The 23,687-nt window shown below is 39.1% G+C and overlaps 1 protein-coding gene across 28 annotated transcripts; it reads right to left on the bottom strand.

Moving 5' to 3' along the window:
- Positions 1 to 1,137: 1,137 nt before the first annotated feature.
- LOC18438175 (oligomeric golgi complex subunit-like protein) lies at positions 1,138 to 23,259 on the bottom strand. Of its 28 annotated transcripts, none has more exons than XR_016057559.1 (15): positions 22,733 to 23,259; positions 21,879 to 22,085; positions 11,257 to 11,593; positions 10,942 to 11,103; positions 10,720 to 10,819; positions 10,400 to 10,615; positions 10,131 to 10,278; positions 9,029 to 9,229; positions 4,310 to 4,414; positions 3,694 to 3,847; positions 3,422 to 3,556; positions 2,215 to 2,486; positions 1,800 to 1,914; positions 1,597 to 1,677; positions 1,138 to 1,417 (listed from the first exon to the last, which is right to left on the bottom strand). XR_016057559.1 is itself a non-coding variant. In XM_088869546.1 (13 exons), exons 1-12 carry the CDS (start codon positions 23,195 to 23,197, stop codon positions 1,801 to 1,803), a joined length of 2,313 nt encoding a protein of 770 aa, XP_088725672.1. In that variant the 5' UTR covers positions 23,198 to 23,259; the 3' UTR covers positions 1,138 to 1,677; position 1,800. The 28 variants fall into 28 exon arrangements, 3 of the variants coding, with proteins under 3 accessions (XP_088725672.1, XP_011624936.1, XP_020525431.1); XR_016057552.1 differs by having other exon boundaries at positions 3,694 to 3,816; XR_016057554.1 differs by having other exon boundaries at positions 2,215 to 2,364; positions 3,694 to 3,816.
- Between the last annotated feature and the right edge of the window lie 428 nt (positions 23,260 to 23,687).

Genomic DNA, 23,687 nt, shown 5'->3' with positions numbered 1-23,687 from the left:
AGCTCTAATCCCTCAAATAGCTCACAATGATGTATTTCATAGACGCACATTGAAATTGATTGTCATTTTATTCACAATCATGTTTTACAAGGGACAATTACACTTCTTTTTGTTCTCTTAACACACCAAGTAACCAACTCACACTAAAACACGTTTTCGCTACTTATTATCCATTATCCAAACTCCAGCTGCTCTCTTTCAAGGTACCTTGAGTTTGAAGGAGATATTAAAAGATATATATTAATTAAAATATATTCTTTGAGATTCTTTACACTACCCATTTAGATTGGTACGTGTCATCTGTCATATGTAATAACCCCTTGTATATTCATCTTCTCTCCGTTAATGAAAGATACGTGAGAGTTATCTCTGCCTCTCTAAAGTATTATCAGAAGAATAAAAAATAAAATAGAAAGGAACTCCATCAACATGTTAGTGCGTATGTTCCTGTTGAGATCTTCAGATGGACCGCTCAAGACCCAATATGAAATTCTGATATGATATGTTTGTGCAAACGGAGAATTCAATCTATCAACCCAATCAAGTAATTTTAGTTGGACTGTCAATGGTACTGGCAAAAGAAATAAGTGATCTCTCTTAGTCTCTTATAATTGTCAACTAATGTTGGATTCATCAGACCGAAAATGGTATTATACTAGGCACGAAAAATGAAATAAATTGATACGAAGAAATTTTTTAAAAGTGATTCTCTCACCGATTTAGAAATTGTAAAAGAATAGCCTATTTGCATAAAAAAGAACACAAATCACTGTTGTCCATCAGATTTCAAATGGAGGGATGGTCGTTAGAGTGTTATTGACTAGGCTCAAAATCCCAAAACAATTTCTCGAACTTTATGACATTACCCAACCTATCCAATTTCACATCAAATGGCTAGGAATAATTGTGACCCCCATATAACAGATAAATAGTTTCTCATAGCATACAATTCTTTTGCATATTTATTATTTAACCAGCTAAAAACACCCTTCTCGTGGTATGTAATCATAGCTACTTATGTCAATCTTTGTAGTCACATGCTTGTGGGTATTTTGCACTCACACTAATTACTAGTGTGCGTGCAAAATACCTAGAACAAAATAGCAAACTAGGAATTGTATAGCCGACACTAAATAGTTGAAAAAATACTAATAATTATGATGATTAATAACTGGTGAGTTCGAACATTCACAAATTCAAAATCTTGCCCAAAACCAAATGAGGAAAAAAAAAAGCCACAAACGGAAAAAGACCCGAGTCCCTAGTTACAGGCAATAGGGGATGGAATTTTTCATGGAGTCAAATTCAAACTGAATCTTTACAAGAAATCCAAATAAATATTCTCCGTATCATTCCTATTCTATCCCATGTCTCTCAAGAAATCCAAATTAATCGGCCTGCCCGTATTTCATAGTCCCTATAAACAGTAAATTCATAAATCAACAAGCAAATAGGCCCTGTGGATAAAAATTTGAGAGAGAGATGCAATGTTCGAAAGAGAAACAGAGATGGCAAGTAAAGGTATTTAACACTAATGCATTACTGATATCCCTTATCAGCCCACAATAGGAGAATGAACAGATATAGCATTGCTACCTCATGTGGCTATCTCAGAAGGCTTTCTCTAGAATCTGTCATCTGCTGTGTGTGTGTGTTGAGAGAGAGAGACCAGCAATGCTAAATCAACATCAAGACATGACAATTATCAGTAAAAGGAGAAAGAACAGCCTCAACGAATGCATTGCAACCTCAAAAAGTGATCTACCCAACGTCAAAGTGGTGTATGACAGAATAAATACACTAAAATCTGATGTTCGTCTGCATATCTGTAGGAGCCAGACACTGCCAAAGCGAATGGTATGCAGGAATATCGGCTGCTTGAACTCCAATAGTGGATAGGTTCCTCCCATATTCCTGGCAACAAGGGAAAGCTTAAGATAAGAAACCTAAAGCCATCAAAGAAAGAGATAATATGCTACAAAATGATCATATATTATGCCTTGATGCATGCTTTTTTGACATGCTCGCATGCATGACTCATGGACTACATACAGGTGCTCCCATCAATGCAACCAATGCAAACTGACCACAATCAAGATGATCAATGTATTCTAGGGTACAATGTACATGCATTAAACGAGTGTTAGCATTTTAATCACTGACTTTATGATGAACCAGGAAAAGGAAAAGATTTACTATCCATTGAATTTTCACCTTTAAATAGAAAGTCCCTTATATGGAATGCAGGAGTAGCCTTTTCCTAGGGGAAGGAGAGCATGGTTCGCTCACTAGGATGCTGGAAAATCCCTATGCATTTACAGACAAGACGTTCCTTTTTCTTATTGGAGGATGCAGTTTCCTCTTCTGTCATGAGGAAAGCGAATCCGTAAGGGATAGCGAGGGTTAAGACATCCATTTTCTTGGAGGCTAACATAGTTCACTATTGACGAAGGATCAGTAAAAGAGCATTGTACCACTACCAAGGCCTGTGTAACAACAGACAGTTTTAACGTAATCTAAACGAGTAAGAAGTGAAAATGAAGAAAAGTGAATTATTTCGATATAAAAGCCAGTTATTAAAAAAAAGGGGGGAAGGAAAGAAGCACCCAGTTCCTTTTATAACAATATTATTTTAATATAATGTATATGGATGGATTGTGAAAATCCAAAAGTGTCAATCAAAAAGCTTAAAAATTCAAAGTCCAGAGCAACAAAAGTACTTCAAATGAAACCTTTTCTGTAGTAACTGTACTATAAAGAAATCAAGCACCAAATTCTAATACCACTACTATGGAAACTGTATATAAGGAATATTAAGGTTCTCATTTTGGAAAACCAGTAAGCATAACTTCTCTGCATCATCTGACTTTCTATCCTTTCTCCAAATACAGGACTAAGTTTTTTCAGGAACTTGTATATCAACAAGAAAGCTGCAACTATCAAAAGGTGTTTTCTGAAATTCAACAAAAATGTAAGTCCCTGGATGTTATGACAATGAGATTGCCATGATGAAACCAAAAAGAAGTGTAATTTTTTTAACACCAGGATTATGCAAGCTGTATATACAGAATATTAGGTTCTCAATTTGGAAATTCTCCAAGCATAAGTTGTTCGTATCATCTGACTAAAAAATCATTTCAATGTTTTTTGTATATTGCATTATTACATTTATACAATGTCGAAGTAGCCTAGCAGTCCATCTTTTCTTACTTCAACTATAAGACGAAGCTTTTCATCAACTTGTATATCGACAAAAAAGGCTGCAATTATCAAAGGAAGTTTCTGATATTTGACAAGAATGAAAGTAACAAAAGACATTGAAATTGCCATGATGAAACCAAAAAGAAGTATATAGTTTTTATAGCACTATTGATATGATAAACTTCAGAAACCAGAAATTTCTCTTATAGCTAAGTTTTACCTGGATATCAAGAAATAACTGCATGCAAATCTTATCAGTATCAGAGATATTGTGGTCAGATGCATCTGAGCTCGCACCACCTCGTCTCTGAGCTCCTTGCCTGAGCCGTTGCAGCGAGGACTCTGTCCTCCGTTGCTATTCAATCAGGCCATTATTTCATCAACAGAAGAGTTTATGCAAAGTAAAGATGAATTGGAAATGATGTCTGCTACTAAAGTGGTAACCTAAAATGATAGTATAATTCATATAAAATGAAAAGCTGGAAAACCAACCACATTGACAACATCCCATGCTATTTCATAATAATGGCCTGTAATCCTTTCAGCTGCACCATGTATCAGTTTGCTTTTGGTTTCGCTTGCCAAATATGCAGCGCGCTCTCCCTCTAGAAAAGCCTATATGTTATTCCCAGACTAAGTCAATTAACTGCAAAGAAAATTAGGACTTCAAGGGTATGTGCTATAAAATGCAGATAACTTCTTCATACTTACTTTGATTTTAAAAATGCTATGATATTTCAAAACAAAAGATAAAAAGAAGATTCCCAAAAAAACTACTATATTTTGGGAAAGAACCAATAAGGACCTAGCAAAGAAAGTAGAGAAAAATGATACCAAAAGAAATTGTAACAGGGTTATCTCAATCACACAGCTATAAATGGGTCGGTTCATTCCAGGTTATCTTTCCTACTGATAATAAACTGATTCAGTTTCGCTTCAGGTCCAAATTATGGCAGGCTGCCCAGATTACTTTTAAGTTAGACATGAACAAGGCAGATATGAACAGGGCTAAATTGATAGATCAAGACATCCTTTTAACAGTTCAAACTGTTCAAAAAAGACATCAAGACATCCTAAGAAAAGGCATGTACCAAAAGATAAAGAATACCTTAAGGGGCCGCAGAACGCCAGAAACATAAGGTGAATGTCTAACAGGTGGTGGTTTATTAGTCATCCTGTATGTAGTGGGTATCCCCTTAATCTGCCTCAAGTCCTGAAAAACTCATTAGAAAGCATAAACATATATTAGATGTGGTAAATATGCAATACACCTTCACCATTGCACCACAAAAAAAAAAAAAAAAAAAGAGTACCAGTAAATCCACAAAGTAACACAAATTTCACCTTTTTTTTTTGTTTTGGAAGAAGGGGGGGGGGGGGGGGAACCAATGATAAACACCTTAGAAATGTGAACTTGTAAATGGTTTTACAAATAATGTCAGCAAAATGACAGGGAGTTATTTAGAGATTTAACTGAGGGAATCATGTATCACATAAAATAAGAATGAACAATTTGCAGGTAACTTGAGAAAGAGGGTAACCAATTTCCTCTTCCTTTTTCCTTCTCCCCTTTCCCTCTCTCAATCTTTGCTTTCCTTTAACTCACAAGAAATCCCACATGCCTCCCAAGAAGCTGGTGGTAATTGTCTGTGATATATTTCTACCATTAAAATCATCTCACATATCCTATTGTTGCATAATATATATGCCCTTGCCACTTCGTAAAATATCTATCATGTTCTAATCTACTGGTCAAAATTAACGACACAAACAAACACACATTAAAGGTTAACAGTATTCCTTGTGAAAAGGTATTCATAAGCTTTTCGTAGCCTTATTGTATCGGTCTCTGGTAAGCTATTCCTTGAAATTACTGGCAAATATTGAACAAAAATTCGCCTCCACCCCCCTACCCCCCCCAGGACAATCCGCAACGAATCTCTCTCTCTATATATATATATATATATCTCTCACCTCCACCCCAAGGACAATCCACAACGAATCCCTCTCTCTCTCTCTCTCTCTCTCTCTCTCTCTCTCTCTCTCTCTCTCCTCTCTCTCTCTCTCTCTCTCTCTCTCTCGGCAGAGGGGTTTGCAAGAATGCGAATTGCAGTGGTTGCAAAAGAGGTCTTTCGACAACCAAAGGTCTGATTCGAGCCAAGTTTGATTGGTTTTGAAAGTTAAATGATTTCATTTGTTCGTTTAGGATTTGGTGACATCTATAAATAATTACAAATATTCGGTTTAGATTTGCTTTTTATTTTATTTTGCCTTTTTAATTTTAGATTATTGGCTCTTATTGAAATGCTAGGTTTTTTTCTACTTTATTATTTCCTTAGATTGTCCAAAAATTAAAAAAAAGGTAATTTTATTTTATTTTTTTCTATTTGACTGCCGCCTCTTTTTAAATTTTTGGGTGATTTCCTTTTTATATTTAATTTGGCATTAGTGACTTTTTTGACTTGTAATGGCATGTTGACATGTAATGGGTATTGAGACTATAATGTTGCACCATGGAGGAATTTCGACTAATTTTCACTAATTTAAAGTTTTATTTATTCAATTTCAAGTTTCAAAGTCATGTATGTCTAAGTTTGTACTGCACGAAAAACTAACCCACACAAAACTGTGAAACAATATTATTCAATAAAAACAAATGTTCTGCACAATCACAAGGGGGTTTAGTAACAAACACAACCCCCCAATATCATCGTCAAGGGCCTAGAGCACCCCTGCCCCCCTATGTGCAGGCTGCCCAAGTATCTAGTCACCCACCTAGGCAGCCAAATCCGCCTTCTTGAACACTAGTTCATCACAATGTCATAAAGACAGAACTAGTTGAATTAGGAAGTGGGCCCAAATTAGGTCTGATTTGATGAACAAAGCGAAAAACCTAAAACCGGCCAAAATTGGTCGATCCAATGAGTCATACCATTTTGACTGCTTTGATAATCTTTTAGATTCCTTTTTGTAATTTGCTTTTCTTTCATACCAGTCCAATCTATTGGACCGACCCGTCAAACTGGTTTGGACTAGATAGGACCACCGTACGTTGCACTTGGGATTGGTCTTGATAATTTTGGCTTATAGCATTTCAAAAGGGTGACACTATTGTACATGTTCATATCAAGGATGCGGTTTGTAAAAGGTGTTAATTTTAAATAACAAAACAATGTTCTAAAAAACATTGGGCGGCGCCTAGGCAGCCAGGGAGGTCTAGGCCGCCAAGAACCTAGGAGGCATAGGTTCAAAAAGGACTAAGAGGTGTCAAGTAATCTTGTTTTAGGTCTAGATTTTGTATTAAAAAAACATATCCATTCATTTTTTATAATCCAAAAAAAAAACAAGTACCCCCCTAGGCGCCTAGGGACAGCCCACCTAGTTGGTCCACCCAAGCCTGGGCGATGCACCCAGGCCACGCCGCCCGCCTAGGTGCTGGGCGGACCGCTGTTTAAATCAATGTAACCAAAGTAACACGCACATCCAAAAGTTATCTGAACATGGAGTTCTGGCACCAAAATCCCTATGATTGCTTGAAAATCTATCTCCACCCCTAATTCATCATCATCCGAGCCTCATCTCAATTATTTTGGGTTGGCTACACAAATCTTGTTCCACCTTTCCACTCTATTAAGGGTCATACCCTCAGTAAGACCATATGTCACCATATCTATTCTCACGACTTCCATCCATGTCTTTTTGGGCTTCTCCTTGCCCTTTTATAGCCTTCCACTTGAACAAATCGCCCCTCCTAACCAGCGTTGTTCTAGGTTGAAATGCATATGGTCAAACCATATAAGTCTACTTTCCCTCTTATCGCTTATTGCAGCCACCCCTAAGTTCCCTCGAATGTATTCATTCTTAATTCTACCTTTTCTTCTCTTGCCATTCATCCATCTCAATGTCCTCATCTCAGTTAAACTCATTCTACTATGGATATGTTTCTTGATCACCCAACATTATGTCTTGTAAAGCGTGGCTGGTCGTACAACAGTCCTATTGAACTTTCCCTTCAGTTTCATTGAAATTTGATGATCACATCTCTACTTCGTCCACGCAGCTCTATTTCTACACGTGATATCTTCCTCAATCTCTTCATTCTCATGGATTATCAATAAAAGATATCGAAAATAATCTCTTTCAAGTACTTCTTGACCATCGATCATAGTTAATTCCATGTTTCTATTGCTACTATTACTAAACTTGCATTTTATATATTCTATCTTAGTTTGGCTAATTTTAAAACCTTTAAATTCTAAAGCATCCCTCAAAAATTCTAACTTTACGTTGCCGTCAATCAAAGCTATGTCAACCACAAACAATGTACACCACAGTACCTCATCCTGTAGATGTGTAGTTGACTCATTAATAACTAAATAGATATAGGCTCAATGTTGACCCCTGATGTAGGTTTGTTGTCACTGAAAACTCACTTGTCTCTTTAGTAGCTGTCCTTACACTGGTTTGAGCTCCATCGTACACATCCCTCACCATGTCAATAAATCCTCTAGAGACTCCTTTATTTACCAACACCCACCAAATTAACTCTTTAGGTACCCAATTGCATGCTTTCTCTAAATCAATAAAGACCATGTGGGGGTCTTCTCATTTCCCTAAACTTCCTCAATCAATTGCTCAAGTAGGGAAATGGCCTTAATGGTTGACCTCCCTGGTATAGAACCGAAACTAATTTTTTATAAACTCATTTCATGTTGTGGGTGTTGCTCAATTACTGTCTCCCAAAACTTTATAGTGTTGCTCATTAGTTTGATCCCTCAATAGTTTGTAGAATTCTGTGCATCTCCTTTATTATTATAAATAGGTATAGTAGTATTATTAAATTATGGAATTTATGAAAATTATGAAATTCATCACCACTCTTAGTTGTGAAATTTAAAGCTCATAAAATAGTAAAGATCGAACAATTCTATAAACACTTGAAAATCTTGAAAATGGATGTTCTAGATAATATGTTATAAGACGAATTATTTTTAGGACTTCAAATAATTCTTTTTCATATCCATGCATCTCAAAGTCGAGATCATTTGTTGTAGGGTTTTCAAGCATCTGAATAACCTTTTCTAATGGATTTTGAGGTGTGTCTTACTTCTATAGTACAAGGTTGATGCCTTAGAAAACTTTTTTCTTACATCAAACAGGCTATAAATAGCTCCCTCAATTATGCAAAGCTAAGAATGAACAGTTGACAATTGCTCCCACACTGAAGGTTCTCTCCACATTGGACGGACATTGAGAGAAGAATAACCATTTCCCAACCATTTTTTAACATCAGATGATTGAGAACCTCTTTATATGCAAACAAGTTATAGACAGATACTACAGGATAATTTTCCATTTAAAATACTGCCATACTCTCAAAAGCTGACCAAGCCCGTTATGATCTGGAAAATAGGTTGCTTTCACCAGACCTGCCACCCTATTGGTTCATTCCAGAGTTCAATTTTCATAACTTAATGAAAGCCTTTTTTTTCTTCTGCACAGTCCATCTGACTTCTAAGGACTTGAGCTTCCAAGATAGTGCAATAGAAGCCATTTATGTCTCATCGCTGCACAAGGTGATTAGTGTATATGAAGATCCAAAGAATTGAATCCATTTGTAAAAAAAGGAAAACACGATGCATTAGTAGTAAATCTCTGTGGTCTCATCAAAACTAAGATCAAGTGATGCAAAAGTTTCTCAAAAACAGAATTCTCTTCACCTATTTGAACCATACTTATCAAATTACCTTGCTCGACAAATCGTTGAAACGGATAATTTGATGAGGATCAATAGTTGTATAATGAAAACATAACTGTTGACACTGACCTCAACAGATTTCTCCACAAGTCCTTCAATCATCGTATCCATTATACTAGGTACCAAGTCCACCAATCTCTTCCCAGCCGATGAAATGCTTTGCCTTACTTGAGAAAGTACATCAGCTGAACAACTAGACAGAAGTTGAAGCACATTCTCCATATAATCACCATTTACCACAGTAACCAGAATATCTACATCGTGCATCACCTGAAAATTATCGAAGCCACATAAATAGTTGCTAAAAATGTAGCACATGCAAAGAGGATATAGATCACCTCATAGACCATATTTACAAAGGTAAAAATTACCATAAGCCACCATGAGAGAAAGCCAACAGAACTGCCGACAATATCTCATAAGCGATCCAGAAATATAAGAAATAAGAGAGATTAACATTAACTTAGACATAAGATAATACGTCACAAACTGTTCTTAACCCTAATATAAGCTATCATTGCAGAAAATGCACTTAAGGATAAGCAGGTGTAACTTCTAAGGCTCATACTCTAGAATAGGGGAGAGGAACAAGCTATTTCCTTCTAAACTCCTAAATGGGCAGGGGAGTAAACCGATTTATTCGTTATTAAACGGAGCTAAAATAATTAAATGACATTAGTGAACAAGAAGATTACTATTTCAAGTTCCACTGTATCACATTTTCTTCTCCAACTTCTGATTATTGAACAAGCATGGCATACAAACAATTGAATAAACGGCGACATGACAAGGGACCAAAGTGAGTTACCAATCAGCAGAAAATTGGAATTAGGATGGTTACTGGTTGACAATAGATATTTCCACAGTATTCCCAATAAAATAAAATAAAAAGTCAGAACTACTCGTTTTAATGATTACACATTAGCAGTAAAGATTTCTTTGTTATACTCATTTAACCATAGTTCTAGGATAATATTCAACATAAGAAATGCCCCAACAAATTAAATGACCCGGACACAGGCTTAATTTTCAGACTCATAATTTTTATGCCAGGCATACTAAGCAAAGATTAAATTAAAAAACCTTTTGAAATTTTCAAAAGAACAAGAAGACAGAGAAACATGAGTGAGAATGCAATGAATAAATACAGATTATATGAGTTGGAGTTTACATAAATGAAATCTTCTGGACTTGCAGCCAATGCCCACTCGCCCCCAGGATGTGAACTTGTATTACCAGCATGAGTACTTGCACTACCTGACTGAGTAGCTGCATTACCCTTACGGGCAGCGAGCCCCACTGATAACCAGGTTGCATACCTGCATTGTATGCACAAACATGAATGCTTCTTTGAGGAGAAAGCACAAACATGAGTGTTTAAAACCAAAAGAGCAAACGAATAAGATAAAGACTGAATCAGGCATGCAAAGAAGAACCAACCTTGAAAGAAGCTCCAGAGATAACCGAAGGAACTTGTCAGAGAGAGAATGGACAAAAACATCCTCTTTCCAACAGGATCTCAAGCACTCCAAAAGCTGCACACTTTGATTTAAGGTCAATTCCCGAGAATTGCCTTTGTTAAGATGTGAATTGCCAACTACTGTAATAGTGGTGACCATCAATGCCAAGTCCAAAGCACTGGCAATTTCTTGAAATCTAAGGAAACATGAAATCAAATGTGTAGCTCACTACTGTGACCAATATATAGGACCTGATGTATGCAAACTGTATACTTGTTAGCAAGAATATGGAGAAAATACCTCAGAGAGAAGTAGACACCAATGTTCCATTGCCTAATGAACTCAATGTAGACAGCTCGAGATCGAAATTCAGACACAGCAGATCTGGACGGGCAGTAGCCTTACATGACAATGTGAAGTTATAAGCAAATAATATCAAATCCAATGCTAAACATTAAAAAAGCAAATTATTTTACTACTTGTATCCCGAAATTAATACTCTCAAGTATGGACTAGTCTTACCTTCAAGATGGGCCAAGAAATCCAAGCTTGCTTTGTAATTTCTCAAGAATTCTGTTGGTTTCCCAGCAGATAATGCCTCTGGTTTGCCTTTCTGGATAGCCGATTGCACTTCTTTAAGTATCGAATTGGCCAAAAAATCAAACACGTGCAGTCCAGAATTGGCTGAAAATCATATGAAAAAGTTCCAGTAAAGAGAATAAAAACAATATTCTTGGTAAGCATTCCACATAAAAATTAATAAACAAAACCAATAGGCCATTCAATGTATAATAAACCACAACAAGATGAAAATAAGAAAAGAAACAAGATATGCACCGGATGCAGCAATTTCCAATAGAAATTTGCAGTCCTTCTCAATAAGCCTTTTAATTTGTTGATAATCATCTCCAAGCTCATCAGCGGAACTCTCAGCAACTTCCCGTGAAGGGTTATGAGGGATAACTTTCTCAATCAACGGAGCCACTATAGTTGAACGAAAAATCTCTTCTGCACTGGCGGTATTCTCAATAGCAGCATATGCACGTAAACAGTTATAGATTGCACTTGTATCTCGGTGTTCCAGCCCAGCAACAAAGCAATGACCCAAACTACTATCCAATAATGAAGCAGCACTTTGAATCCGCTTCTCCATGTTTGCTATGAAGGGAAGATTCTGTACTGCCATAATATAGTGCAGAAATAAGATATTATGGATGCCATTAGAGAGACATTGCAAATACAAATCAGAATTATCAAAACCAGGATATACGAAGTGATAAAATATGCACTATCACTTAGAATACCAAAGCTGCAGATGAACTCCATAGATGAAAAAGGAAAATATTGAATCAGAACAATTACAGGAGGAAAGCAAAGTATGCAAGGACAATTCAAACCATACAAAACATGAGCGCCCAGACTTACCATGCCCATATTAGACATGCAGTGTGAGGGAAAACATCCTTCCACCATTCTCCATTCAAGCAGAGAAAAAGGTTCATATCCACCATCCAATACAGAGAAAGGAAGATGGGGACTAATACATGTAGTATGCTATGCAGACCCATTTACATCCGTTACATGCATGCGTGATACACTGCATGTATATACAGTCCAAGGTTGGCATGTATCTGCATGCCAATGACACAACGTGTTCCAACGCTTACCTAGGTCCGCTCAACTTTTTAAAGAATATTAGTAATAAAGTACTTGGAGTTCCTTAAAATCCAATTCCCCCCAAAAAAAACAAACCCCTTCTCAATGTCATATAGACATGTCATATTATAAAGCCCAGTTCTGTGGCTGGCATGTCTGACTTTGGTGCCCGTGTTGGACGTGGACAGATGTGTTTGTCATCATAGCATAGTAATATATGTATTTATGCGTGAATGCATAGTTTTATGTATGCATTGCTAAGTTTGGATTCCAAACTAGGTACATACATGTGTTCAGGAATAGCATCAATGGTGCCTCCATGACCATAGCTGTGGAGGTTTGCTTCAAAGTCCTATTTCTTATGTGGAAGCTTGTGTCAAACCTGCCTGAGATGTAGGTGTCCATGTTGGACGCGGAGACACGATGCCATGTCAATGTAACATAGATGTGCATGTATGAATGCACAAACACATGATTTTGTGTATTTATGCAGTGATGATGCATTGGTTAGTTTAGATTCTCAAAACTGTGCACATACATCAATCGTTCCATTATGACAATCTTTTTTTTTTCTTTTTCTTTTTTTTCTTTTTCTTTTTTTTTCTTTTTCAACAAAACCTCCGTGACAATTCTTTTCTTTTCTTTTCTTTTTTTCCTTTTTTTTTCTTTTTTTTTGAGATCATGACAATCTTCAACCCCCTATTTCTTATGCAAAAACTTCTGTCAGACCATCAACTTATCAATGCAGGTGCCAACCTCACCAGCCACCACTCAACAAAGGAACGCATAAGTACCCAACCCCTACTCGCATAAATGATTCACTTAATGGAAGATGGCACATTTGTGAAGCTTTAGTGTTAAAGTCGAGCCAGCAAAGATAAATTTTTCCAATATTAACTCTTTTTCCATTTGCGACATGGAAATCTACAAAAATATCAATGCAGCTCCTTCCGCACCACTTAAAGAGAGATAAGGAGATGATGAATGGGCTTACAAGGAGTGAAGTGTCGCAGAGAATTTCGTGACTTGAACACCCAACCCCACCATGCCCCCTGCCCCACCCCCCCACCCACTCTCCAAAAAAAAAAAAAACAATCCCTGGTGCTCTCGCATGGAAAACAGCTAGATGTATATTGCTCTTTTAGAATATCTGGTAAATTATCAAAGAGAGAGAAAAAAAAGAAAAACTTAAGAATAACACCAATCAGATATATTAATCCCCCTCATCATAACATTCTTCACAAAGCATGCATCCCTCACTGAAATCTAGAAAAACCATTTGAGAAATCTCGAATTTGAAAGCTGGTAAATTTTATACTGCGTCAGGTGGTATCAGAGCGTAGCCGATCCTTGTGGATCGTGGTGTTTATCGAATGGCCTCATAGCTCGTGGACAAGGTCAATGGCCAAGTATCAGGACTCAACTCATTCAACACAAACGAAACCTCCAAACTCTCCGAGAGATAGAAAACAAAATTTTGAGAAGGCAAGTAGAAGAGCTGACCCTGCGCTTGGCACAAAAACTAGTTACGACACACTATGATGGCGGTAGTGAGTCAGATGCTATTTTCGAGAACCCGATCCATACTAATGCTTTTCATCGGAAGCCTCATGATCAGAAGAGTGATCTAGTTCCTCATGGTCGGGAATGTGATCTAGTGAAGTTTGATGAAGAACCAGTTGGTTTGGATCATGAATTGGACTTATCATTCCAAAGCGATCTCATCTTTGATGAAGATCCTATATTTGATGAAGAGCAAGATGAAAGTGATATCATCTTTGATGAAGATCCTATTTTTTATAAAGAGCAAGATCATAGGAGAGAAGTTATCCTTGAGGCAGCAAGGATATCTACTTTTCTTATCGATGGGGAGATAAAAAAGCAACAGAGAAAGCTTACAAGAATATTTGACGACAAAAAACAGGAAGCACTTCTGGAAAATACCCAACCCTGAAAGTAAAAATTTCCTGAATGCTTGAGAATGAGGATCGGTCGCTTAGGGAGGGGGAGGGGAAGATACAGCCCTCCTCACCGCAGCTACAATTCTCCTCCTCCCCATCGAGGATATAGTCCTCGCATGAAGGCTCGTTCTAGACACAATCCTTCTCCTCGAGGTGGTTACAGTCCACACATGTATCTTCATTCTAGACGCAGCCCCTCTTTGCACAGACGACGTCTTCACCAGTGAGACTACAGCTATTACTCCTCCAATTACCCCAAAGACATCAGATATTCAAAGCCCACCTACCGAAACTTCAATGAGTTGAGCGCACAGAATCCTACCATTAACCACCATCACAGAGAACCTGCGAACCACAGCCATCCACAGAACCCCAATAGCAGTCACCATCAGCATCTTCAACATCCATCTTCCATCAAACACCATCCCCCTTAAGAAGACCTTTACCCCGTAAATACCCCATTACCAGGAATGTTAATCACCCCCAAACCCAGTACTCTCATCCCAACAACCTCTCAGTTCATCAAGCAAGACCACATCGTCCCCCACCACCTCACCGTTAGCCCAATCCCCCCATTCTAGCAGAAGCTACCCACCCTACTCAAAACCGGACCGCACTCTTCCCTGGTAAAGAGCATCTTGCTACTGTATATCCCAAAACCTTTGCCCAGACAGTAGCTTCCACCCCAGCAAACCCCCCTCCAACCTAGGCAATCACAAACATCGCAAACCACCGAGTATCATATCTCAGTCCATAACCTTGAACCCCACACCTGACTCTCCCCTAATAGTGACGCTGTTGAGTGACTCTCTTGTCTAGAAAACTCCCTTATAGGCACTTTCCAACCTCAGCGCAATGACATCAAAGGGATTAATTTGTCGTTACAGTCTGTCTTCAGCAACCCTCATGTCATTTGCAGGCTTCTTTCAAATGGTAAGTACCTCATCTCATTTCCAGACAAATTTAAACTGGTTATTCCTCCCAATCCCACCTTAAGCTTTAAAGGTCGGATATTATCCCTACAGAAATGGAATCCTTCTTTGGGAGCCCAACAATCAATAAATTTTGGGTTACATTAGAAGGAATTCCCCTCCATCTTTTGGTCTACCAAGGTCTTTCAAATCCGAGCAAACAGTTGTGGACAATTCCTATCTGTCCATTGGAAGTCCATGGGATTTCTTGCTCTGGGAAAAATTGTCATCTTAACATCAACTGAATCAGCAAACCTTATCCCCAGTTCTCTCTCACTGCACTTTGATGGCCTTTCTTACAAAATTACTGTAACAGTCCAGGGCCTGGATCGCCATGAACGCCCCCAGCCAGACCACGAAGGTTGGATTGTGGTCCAACGAAAACCTAGTGGACACTCCCGTACTCAGGGGCCCCCATCTGCTGCTCCCAAGTCCACTAGGGACCACAATAGCAATTTGCACCAAAACAAAAATCTAGTATCTAGACCTACCACAACCGCTCCCACCAAGGACCATAATCACTGTTTACCCGGCAGTGTAAGTTCCTCCCACCCATTGTCCCGAGATTCCCGCCCTCAACCAGACCGAGGTAAGGAACCTCTCACTGATCATTCCCTAGGCCGTCAGACCACCAACGTCCGGTCATATTCCTCCCATCTGCTGCCTAGTCAAAAGTATTCCCATGAATACTTTGACATTTGTTACCCCCCACCACCCCCAACATTAAGTACCCAGGTTACTGTGGTGTCGTCCGTTGTACCTTCTGGCTTGCATGCCCCCCCACCTCACATGGTGGCTCTCACTCCTTTTAAGGTACCCTCGAAGCCCGTGTCCTCGACTGACCCCCATCCCTCACTAATTAATGGCCCTTGCTCTCCCCCCTCTACAGCCATCATCACCCCTCTCCATCCGCCACCCTTGCCAACCCCAATTTCTAATAACCCCCAGGTGTCAGCCCCAACATCTCATCTCCTACCTCCCCACCCTTCCTCAATGTCTCTTCCCACTAATCCCCATCCATCCTCTGGAGATCTTGACAGCTCCTCCACTAATCCCAACATCCAACATGCTGCAACGTGTCCAAACCACCTTCTTCTCCCTCCCCCTCTGCTCTTAACTTCTATCGTCTTCCCAGCCCCTAATCACTCTCCCTACATCCCTAATGAAAAACAACATCACACTACACCGGTACCTAAACAAGCCAATTCTGCTCTAGTCCCTTTCGCATACAAACCTCTATCCCAATCCCCCTTAAAAACGAAAAAAGGAAGCACTCAAAGCAGAATACATAAATGAAATTAAATTAGTCATCAAAAGTTCTTAGCTCATGCATGTGGTCTACAGAAACCCCGATCATAATAAGCCTAATTTTAGAAGGATTTGAAAAACTACCAGATTGAACTCAAAAAGCATGCAAGTGTGGTATTCGATGTTTTAAGAGTGCCCACCAAATTTCATCCCAATCTGATCGAGATAAAGCAAATCATGACGAAATTTACATTTCCCAGGACCGCTTTCTATCATGTTGAAAAGTACCTCATAACTGAAGCTATACTATCAAAGTCTCGTATGAGCACCAGACCACCATCATTGGATCCAAAAGGCTCAAAAGTCTCCCAGATGCCAATTTTCAGCTCGTTTGGATGCTTCTGGACCATCCCAATGCCAACTTACCCAAAATGGGTGGGTTTTACACTATTCACATGATGCTTCAATGAACCAGATTCCATTTATGGAAACTGCTCTTTTCAATTTCGGGATTGACTTCCAAAGCTGATAACTCACTCATCCGGAGGCCAACGAGCCCAAATTCGGACACGTAGTAGATCTCATCGAGCCGCACATTTTGATATAAGATATGGCTCGAGTCGATACCCTAATTGAGAGAAATTGTGGAGAGAAGTTGCATTTCGAAACTCATGCTTTGCAAGATTTTTAAAGAGAAACACCCACGCATTCGAAGGGGCATATCTCAAAGTTTTGGCATCGGATGACTTCAAATATGGGACCGTTGCGACTGTGGTACGAAGAGCTTCGACTTGAGGTAAAGTTTGCACATGATCAAGGTCAGGAAGGCACCCGATTTGAGTCGGAAAGAAGGCACTTTTTTCGGTGGCCAGAATCCCATTTTCTTGCCACCTCCCTAATTTGGAAAGTGATCATTTGATCCAAATCAAGGGATTTTTATTGTAAAATAATCGCAATAACCTTTCCTTCGATTTTGTGATAGAGAAAATGGTCGGAAACAACATGAAACGAGCCTAGGTATAAATCGACCAGCGCGTTGGGCGATAAAATTCGCAGCGCTTGGATCGCAAGCTCCAATCCTATCGCCAGGGTAAGGGGATCTCCCCACTGAGCTATCGGGAAAAAAGAAAAAAGAGAGAAATGAGGGACATGGTGTGCACCCCAAAAGCCACCATGGGTAAAATATGTCGAAAAGAAAAGAGAAAAGACGGCCATAGTGAAAACATGTAAGGGCGCTAAAGGCAAAAGTGCCAAAATAAATGGAATGTGGTGAAAACCCTTCTGGGCACTCACTCTCAAATGATGGACGTGTTGATCCTATCCTACAGGTCATTACGGGTAAAAGTGTCATGGTCTTACGTCCCTGTAGCATGACATTAAACTGTGCGACATACAAATCGTTTGCATGACTATAAACTGCTTCCTGTTCTTACATATCCCCATGGGGTTGCAGCATGACACCTTGCCACATATAGCCCCTATCATGTCCCTCTTCATAACATCCTCAGTGAAGGAGGACCATTGCTCCAAAATCCGCAGTGACAGAGCACCATCACTCTAAACTCAACACCGTAAAGTACTCTCCCCAATTGAGGTGTACCACAGTTTCTACTGTGTGACTTCAAAGCATGCAATCACCTCTCCATAAAGCCATATCCCCAATGGAGTCGCCATAATATTTTTTCCATATCCCCAATGGAGTCGCCATAATATTTTTTTCTTTTATTTTTTTTTCTTTTTTTCCTGATAGCTCAATGGGGAGATCCCCTTACCCTGGCAGTAAGATTGAAGCCCAAGAACCAGGCACTGCAAATTTTATCGCCCAATGTGCGGGCCAGTTTATACCCATACACATTTCTTGTTGTTTCTAGCCATTTTCTTTATAACAAATCGAAGGGAAAGTTATTGCGATCATTTTACAATAAAAATCCGTCATTTTGGATGCCAAATGATCACTTTCTAAATTGGGGAGATGACCAGAAAATGGGATTCCGGCCACCAAAAAAAGTACCACCTTCTTTCGGACTCAAATTGGGTGTTTTCTGGTCCTCAATTATGTGCAAAATTTACCTCAAGTTGAAGATCTTTGTACGACGATTGCAACGGACCCATTCTTGAAGTTATCGGGATGCCGGAACTTCGAGATATGACGCTTCAAATGGGTGGATATCGCTCTTTAAAAATATTGCAAAGCATGAGTTTCGAAATGCAACTTCTCTCTACGATTTCTCTCAATCTGGGTATCGACTCGAGACATATCTTATATCAAAACGTGCGCTCGATGAGATCTACCACGTGTCCAAATTTGGGCTCGATTGGCCTCCGAATAAGTGAGTTATGAGCTTTAGAAGTCAATCACGAAATTGAAAATAGCAGTTTCCAAAAATGGAAACTGATTCATTGAAGCATCATATGAATAGTGTAAAACCCACCCATTTTGGGTAAGTTGCCCTAAGATGGTCCAAAAGTGTCAAACAAGCTGAAAATTGGTATCTGGGGGTTTTTGGGCCTTCTGGATCCAATGGCGGTGGTCTGATGCTCATCTGAGACATTGACAGTATAGCTCCAGTTATGAGGTACCTTTCAACATGATAGAAAGTGGTTCTACAAAATGTAAATTTCACTCTGATCTGCTTTATCTTGATTGGATTGGGATGAAATTTGGTGGGCACTCTTAAAACATCGTATACCACCCTTTTATGCTTTTTGAGGTCAATCTGACACCTTTGTCAAATCCTTTCAAAATTAGGCTTCCTCTAATCAGGGTTTCTGCAATCCACAGGCATTTTGGTGCCTGCGGGTTTAAGTCACCACCGGCTTCTTCATTATTCGTACCAGGGATACAACCGTGTCAAAAATACCCTACAACATATACGATGACCCATCCTCAAGGGCTTATCGATTTCAGTACATGTTTAGATTAGTGCAATAACCCACAAGTCGCAATATCATGTTTCCAAAATTCAGGTTGAAAACGTGGCACTAATACAAAGTTGATTTTAGCACATTTTAAAACTCGAGGTTGAGTTAATTTTATTTTTAGAGATTGGGTAGAATTTTTATTTTTATTTTATTAGGATCAATTTTTAGAAATAAGAAAAGTAGGGATTTTTTTTTATAAAATTATAATTTAGGAAAGTGTTTGTATTTTCTACATGGGGATTTAATTAGGAAAGTTAGAATAAATCTTTTTAGAAAGAGTTAGGTTTTTTTAGAAAGTCGTTTCCTATGGGTAATTATTATATTTAGTTGAGATAGAAAGTGCGTCCGTCTCCTATAAACAGTTATTATCTTTAGTTGCTTTTATTAGGGTAGTTACCATTTATCTTTTAAACTTGAAGAGGTGGTGCCTATCTTGTGGACAGGCACGTGGACTTGAATGTATCTCATGGGAAGGAAAAGAATTGAGACGGATTGAAGGCAATAGGGTTATAAAAGCTGGAACGTCCATTGTAAACAGGGAGAATTCAATTTTATGAATGAAAAAAAGTGATCTTTGAGATTGTGTAGAGTGAGAGAGAGAACCCTTTGTGGGTGTTATTTCTTCTCCTTTGCTTATGGGCCCACGCCGGAATACTCGTATCAGTACGTTTTGTTCTTTCTTCTTATGATTTCCTTCTTGATTTTTACTTTTCTCTAAGACACGGTTATTTTTATCGGTGGTGTTTGCCGGTAAATTTTATAATGCATCACAAGGCCAAGATGAGCGGTTGGATGCCCAGCGAATAATGCTTTTGGTGTCCCCGTCCACCACGACGTTGTGACTCTAGGTGTGGTCTAACTTGTAAAGGCCCTCCAGAAGGGCCAGAGCCTTAGCAAGAGTGGAGTCTACAAAGCAGATAGGTAGCGAAAGGGACAGCAAGGTGCTGCCATCACAAGAGCGATAGAGCCCCCCAATACCTGAGGGACCAGGGTTGGCTAGGAGCAACCGTCCAAGTTAAGTATCACCGCTCCCACTTCAGGTGGTTTCCACCATGAGGCCCTCAAGGTTCTGAGGTCAGATAAGAATAAAAGGTTGGACCAATTGTTATAGCCGTCAGTGGAGAAAGAGAACTTGAAAAGAGTGTGGTTGGAGGCCCAAAAAGTTACTAGGTTCCTAATTTTCTCTACCATCTGGTTGGTCGAAGACCTTGCACCCCAAAAGATTCTATTATTTCTCTCGGCCCACAACACCCAAACGGTAGCTGAGATCGCAGCTTTCCAAAGAAGCCTTCCAGCCTTGAGCCAAAGAGTAAAGAGAGACGCTTGAAACAACTGAGGGATGTTGGAAGGGGTTACCCATACCCAATCAAACAAGCTTAGCTTGGACCTCCAAACTGCTCTAGAGAGTGCACAATGGAGAAGAAGGTGAAAGTTGGAATCCTCCTCCATCAAACAAAGTTGCATCTGTTTGGGAGTTGCACCCCTCTTCTTTGTAGTTGATCCACCGTCAACAATCTTTCGTGCAATGCAATCCAAGAGAACACCTGTACTCTTGAAGGAATAGAAGGGTTCCAAGCCTCGGAAGCTAAGGCAGGAGGTGGGCTTGAGGGTTGGGAGGGGCAGTGATTGTGCTGAAAAAATAAGCCACTGAGAAAATACATGTAACCGAGGGGGTCCAAATAATTTTGTCCTCCCTCGAGGAAGGAAGGAAGACGGAGTGTAGGCTTGCAGCCAAAGAAGAAAGGTTTTTGAACTCGTGATCGAAGATGGGTCTCTTGAACATAGGCCTCCAAGTTCTGAGGGTTCCAGTTATACTGAAGTTATTAGCGACTGAGGACTGGCTCTCCTGGGCTAAAAGGAAAAGATTGGAAAATTGATATCTAAGGGGGGTATGGCCGATCCAGATATTAGTCCAAAATTTCACCCGTGTCCCCTCCATACGGTGAAAATGAATGCGGCTGAGGAACGTCTCTCTAGTCCAAAGAACGGACCTCCAAAAACCCAAGATCTGGTCACTAGTTTTGCATTATGGAGTCCAATGGCTATTCCCAGAACAATATTTGTGTCGTATGACCTCCGTCCAAAGATGGCTCGATTGGGTTGCGAGCCTCCAGCGCCATTATTATTAGTAGTAGTGTTACTATTACCATCATCATCATCATCATCAATGGGAAATTTATCTAGATACCCATAAGAGATGAACTGTTGGACATTCTACCCATAGTTTTTAATTTAATTTCACAATACCTATAAGAAAAACATGATTGTGAGTTGAATAGTTGCAAATGGATAAAATGTTGAACAATTCATCTCTAGTGGCTACTTTGATAAATTTCCCTTATTATAAGTATTATGACTACTACCACCACCACTACTACTAACTATTATTATGCAGAGAAACTCTTAGTCAAGCAACAATCTACTTTCATAAATTTCCCTTATTATAAGTATTATGACTACTACTACCACCACTACTACTAACTATTATTATGCAGAGAAACTCTGAGTCAAGCAACAATCGCGTATTTTTTATCAAAAGCAACAATTAAATTTAGAGAACCACTTGAAGAGGGCAATGAAGCAAGAAAGGAAAAAAATAGCCCTAGGTGTTGTCTCGTGAATCAAATAGACTTACTTAACAAGATCAACAACTTAGAACATTTATAACAACCAAATTTTAAGGGGAATAAGAAAAACATACCTCAGCATGAGCCATGTAAAACTTTAGCCGGTTCATCTCACTAGCAATTCTCTCCAAAAGCATACTTTGAGTCTCTCTCAGGTTTGCCCCATGCTCAACAGGTTGTAAAGATGCATCATTGCTAAATAAACTCTTGTTAGTTGGAGCTATGTCAGGATTCGACCAGTCTGCTGGAGTACTTGGCAACTCCAAAATTAGTTTCTCAACCTGCAAAATGAATACCCATTTATCAAACAAATGTGTTAACTTCAAAAAATTACCATTATTGTGCCCCGTCTCTAACTAACTTCAAGTAAGATAAAAAGCCAAAGGATCCATCAATTCATCAATCCACTCAAAATTATGTTACTGTTACAGATCAAATTGGCCTCTGATTTGGATTATATCACACTTGGACAATCTCTTCCAATTCATTGCCTCCTATCCTCCAGTTCATTTAAATCACCCAAGTGAAAGGCCTTTTTCTATTAGTAGACATATTTCCCAATGAACTTTCCCATTCCAATTTGTTCAGATGTATATTGATGCAACTTGATCCAAATCTATACTGATGCCACTCAATTAAAAAGAAAAAAAAAATACAGCACCAAAATGCCTGGAAAATTTGACAAAAAATCAAAAGCAAACTAAGGCCAAGAAAACTATCACCTATGCATAACATTAGAAAGTATCCGCTAAAACACTATTAAATCACGTCCATCCAACAACCAATCAAAATAATTCATCCATGAACACCCATTTACTATCCAAGCACAACTCATGTTCAATTCAGATCTCAGTTATCTCACACCAAATCCGAAAAATTATGACAATAACAAAGAAACAGAGATCAAAGAAGCAACCATAAAACCCACCTTGGAGACAACATGAGATGTATCAAGAAGGCGTTCGAGAACCTCCCTCGAAGCTGCAGCATCAGCCCTCTTCTGCAACCCATCCCTCAGGGAAGTGAAAGAAGCCTCAACGCTCGCCCTAAACTGAGAAATTCGAGCCCTGAGCTCATTCAATGGAGCCCTCATCCTCAGAACCGCACCATCCACATCGACAAGCTTAGTGCTGAGGCTCACAAAATCTGCATAATCCCTGTTAATTAGCTCAACAAGCTCAGATTTTAGGGTAGAGAGATGAGCTCTGAGCTCTGCTCTGAGGCTTTCGAGGGGAACAAAGCGTCGGAGATCAGCTACATAGGCATCTGGATCGAAGTCCTGTTGAGAGAAGACCTCCTTTTTGAACCAGAGGGGTTGAGAATCGTGAGGGTCACCGAAAAGATCGGAGGTTGATCTAGGGTTCACAGGCGATTGAAGGATGAGATCCGCCATTGTTACTATGGTTTTTTAACTCTGAATTTGCAGGGAGAAGAGGGGGGGAAATGGTGACTCCCTGGTGACCGTTCCTCTCACTGAAATTTAAGGCGTCGTTCTACCGGCCTTCATGGGCAATTCTGAAAAGGGTGCGGTTTGTATAGAGCCTACGCTCTAAACAATCAAATTAGAGCCTTCCTTTAAATAGTATTAGTATTGGGAAGTCTGGTTTGGAAATCTCTGTGAAAGTCTTAAAATATCTTTTTATATTTATTTATAAAGTTTGAAGCTTAAAAAATAATGACGGATCTATGAAAACTTGAAAATATTGAAAATTGACCATCCAAAAATACATTACAAAATATGTTAATTTCAAAACTTGAAAGCAATTTTTTTCTCATGTCCATGCTTCTTGATATCAAGATGATTAATTTGAAGATATTTGAATATCAAAACAACCTCTTTTAGTGAAATTTTTGAGATATGCTCAAATTTGATTGTTTAGAGC

The sequence above is a fragment of the Amborella trichopoda genome, chromosome 6 (assembly GCF_054954075.1).
Source record: "Amborella trichopoda isolate Santa Cruz 75 chromosome 6, AtrichopodaSantaCruz75HAP2 v2.0, whole genome shotgun sequence".
Taxonomy (NCBI): domain Eukaryota; kingdom Viridiplantae; phylum Streptophyta; class Magnoliopsida; order Amborellales; family Amborellaceae; genus Amborella; species Amborella trichopoda.
This window is presented reverse-complemented; position numbering and strand designations above follow the sequence as displayed.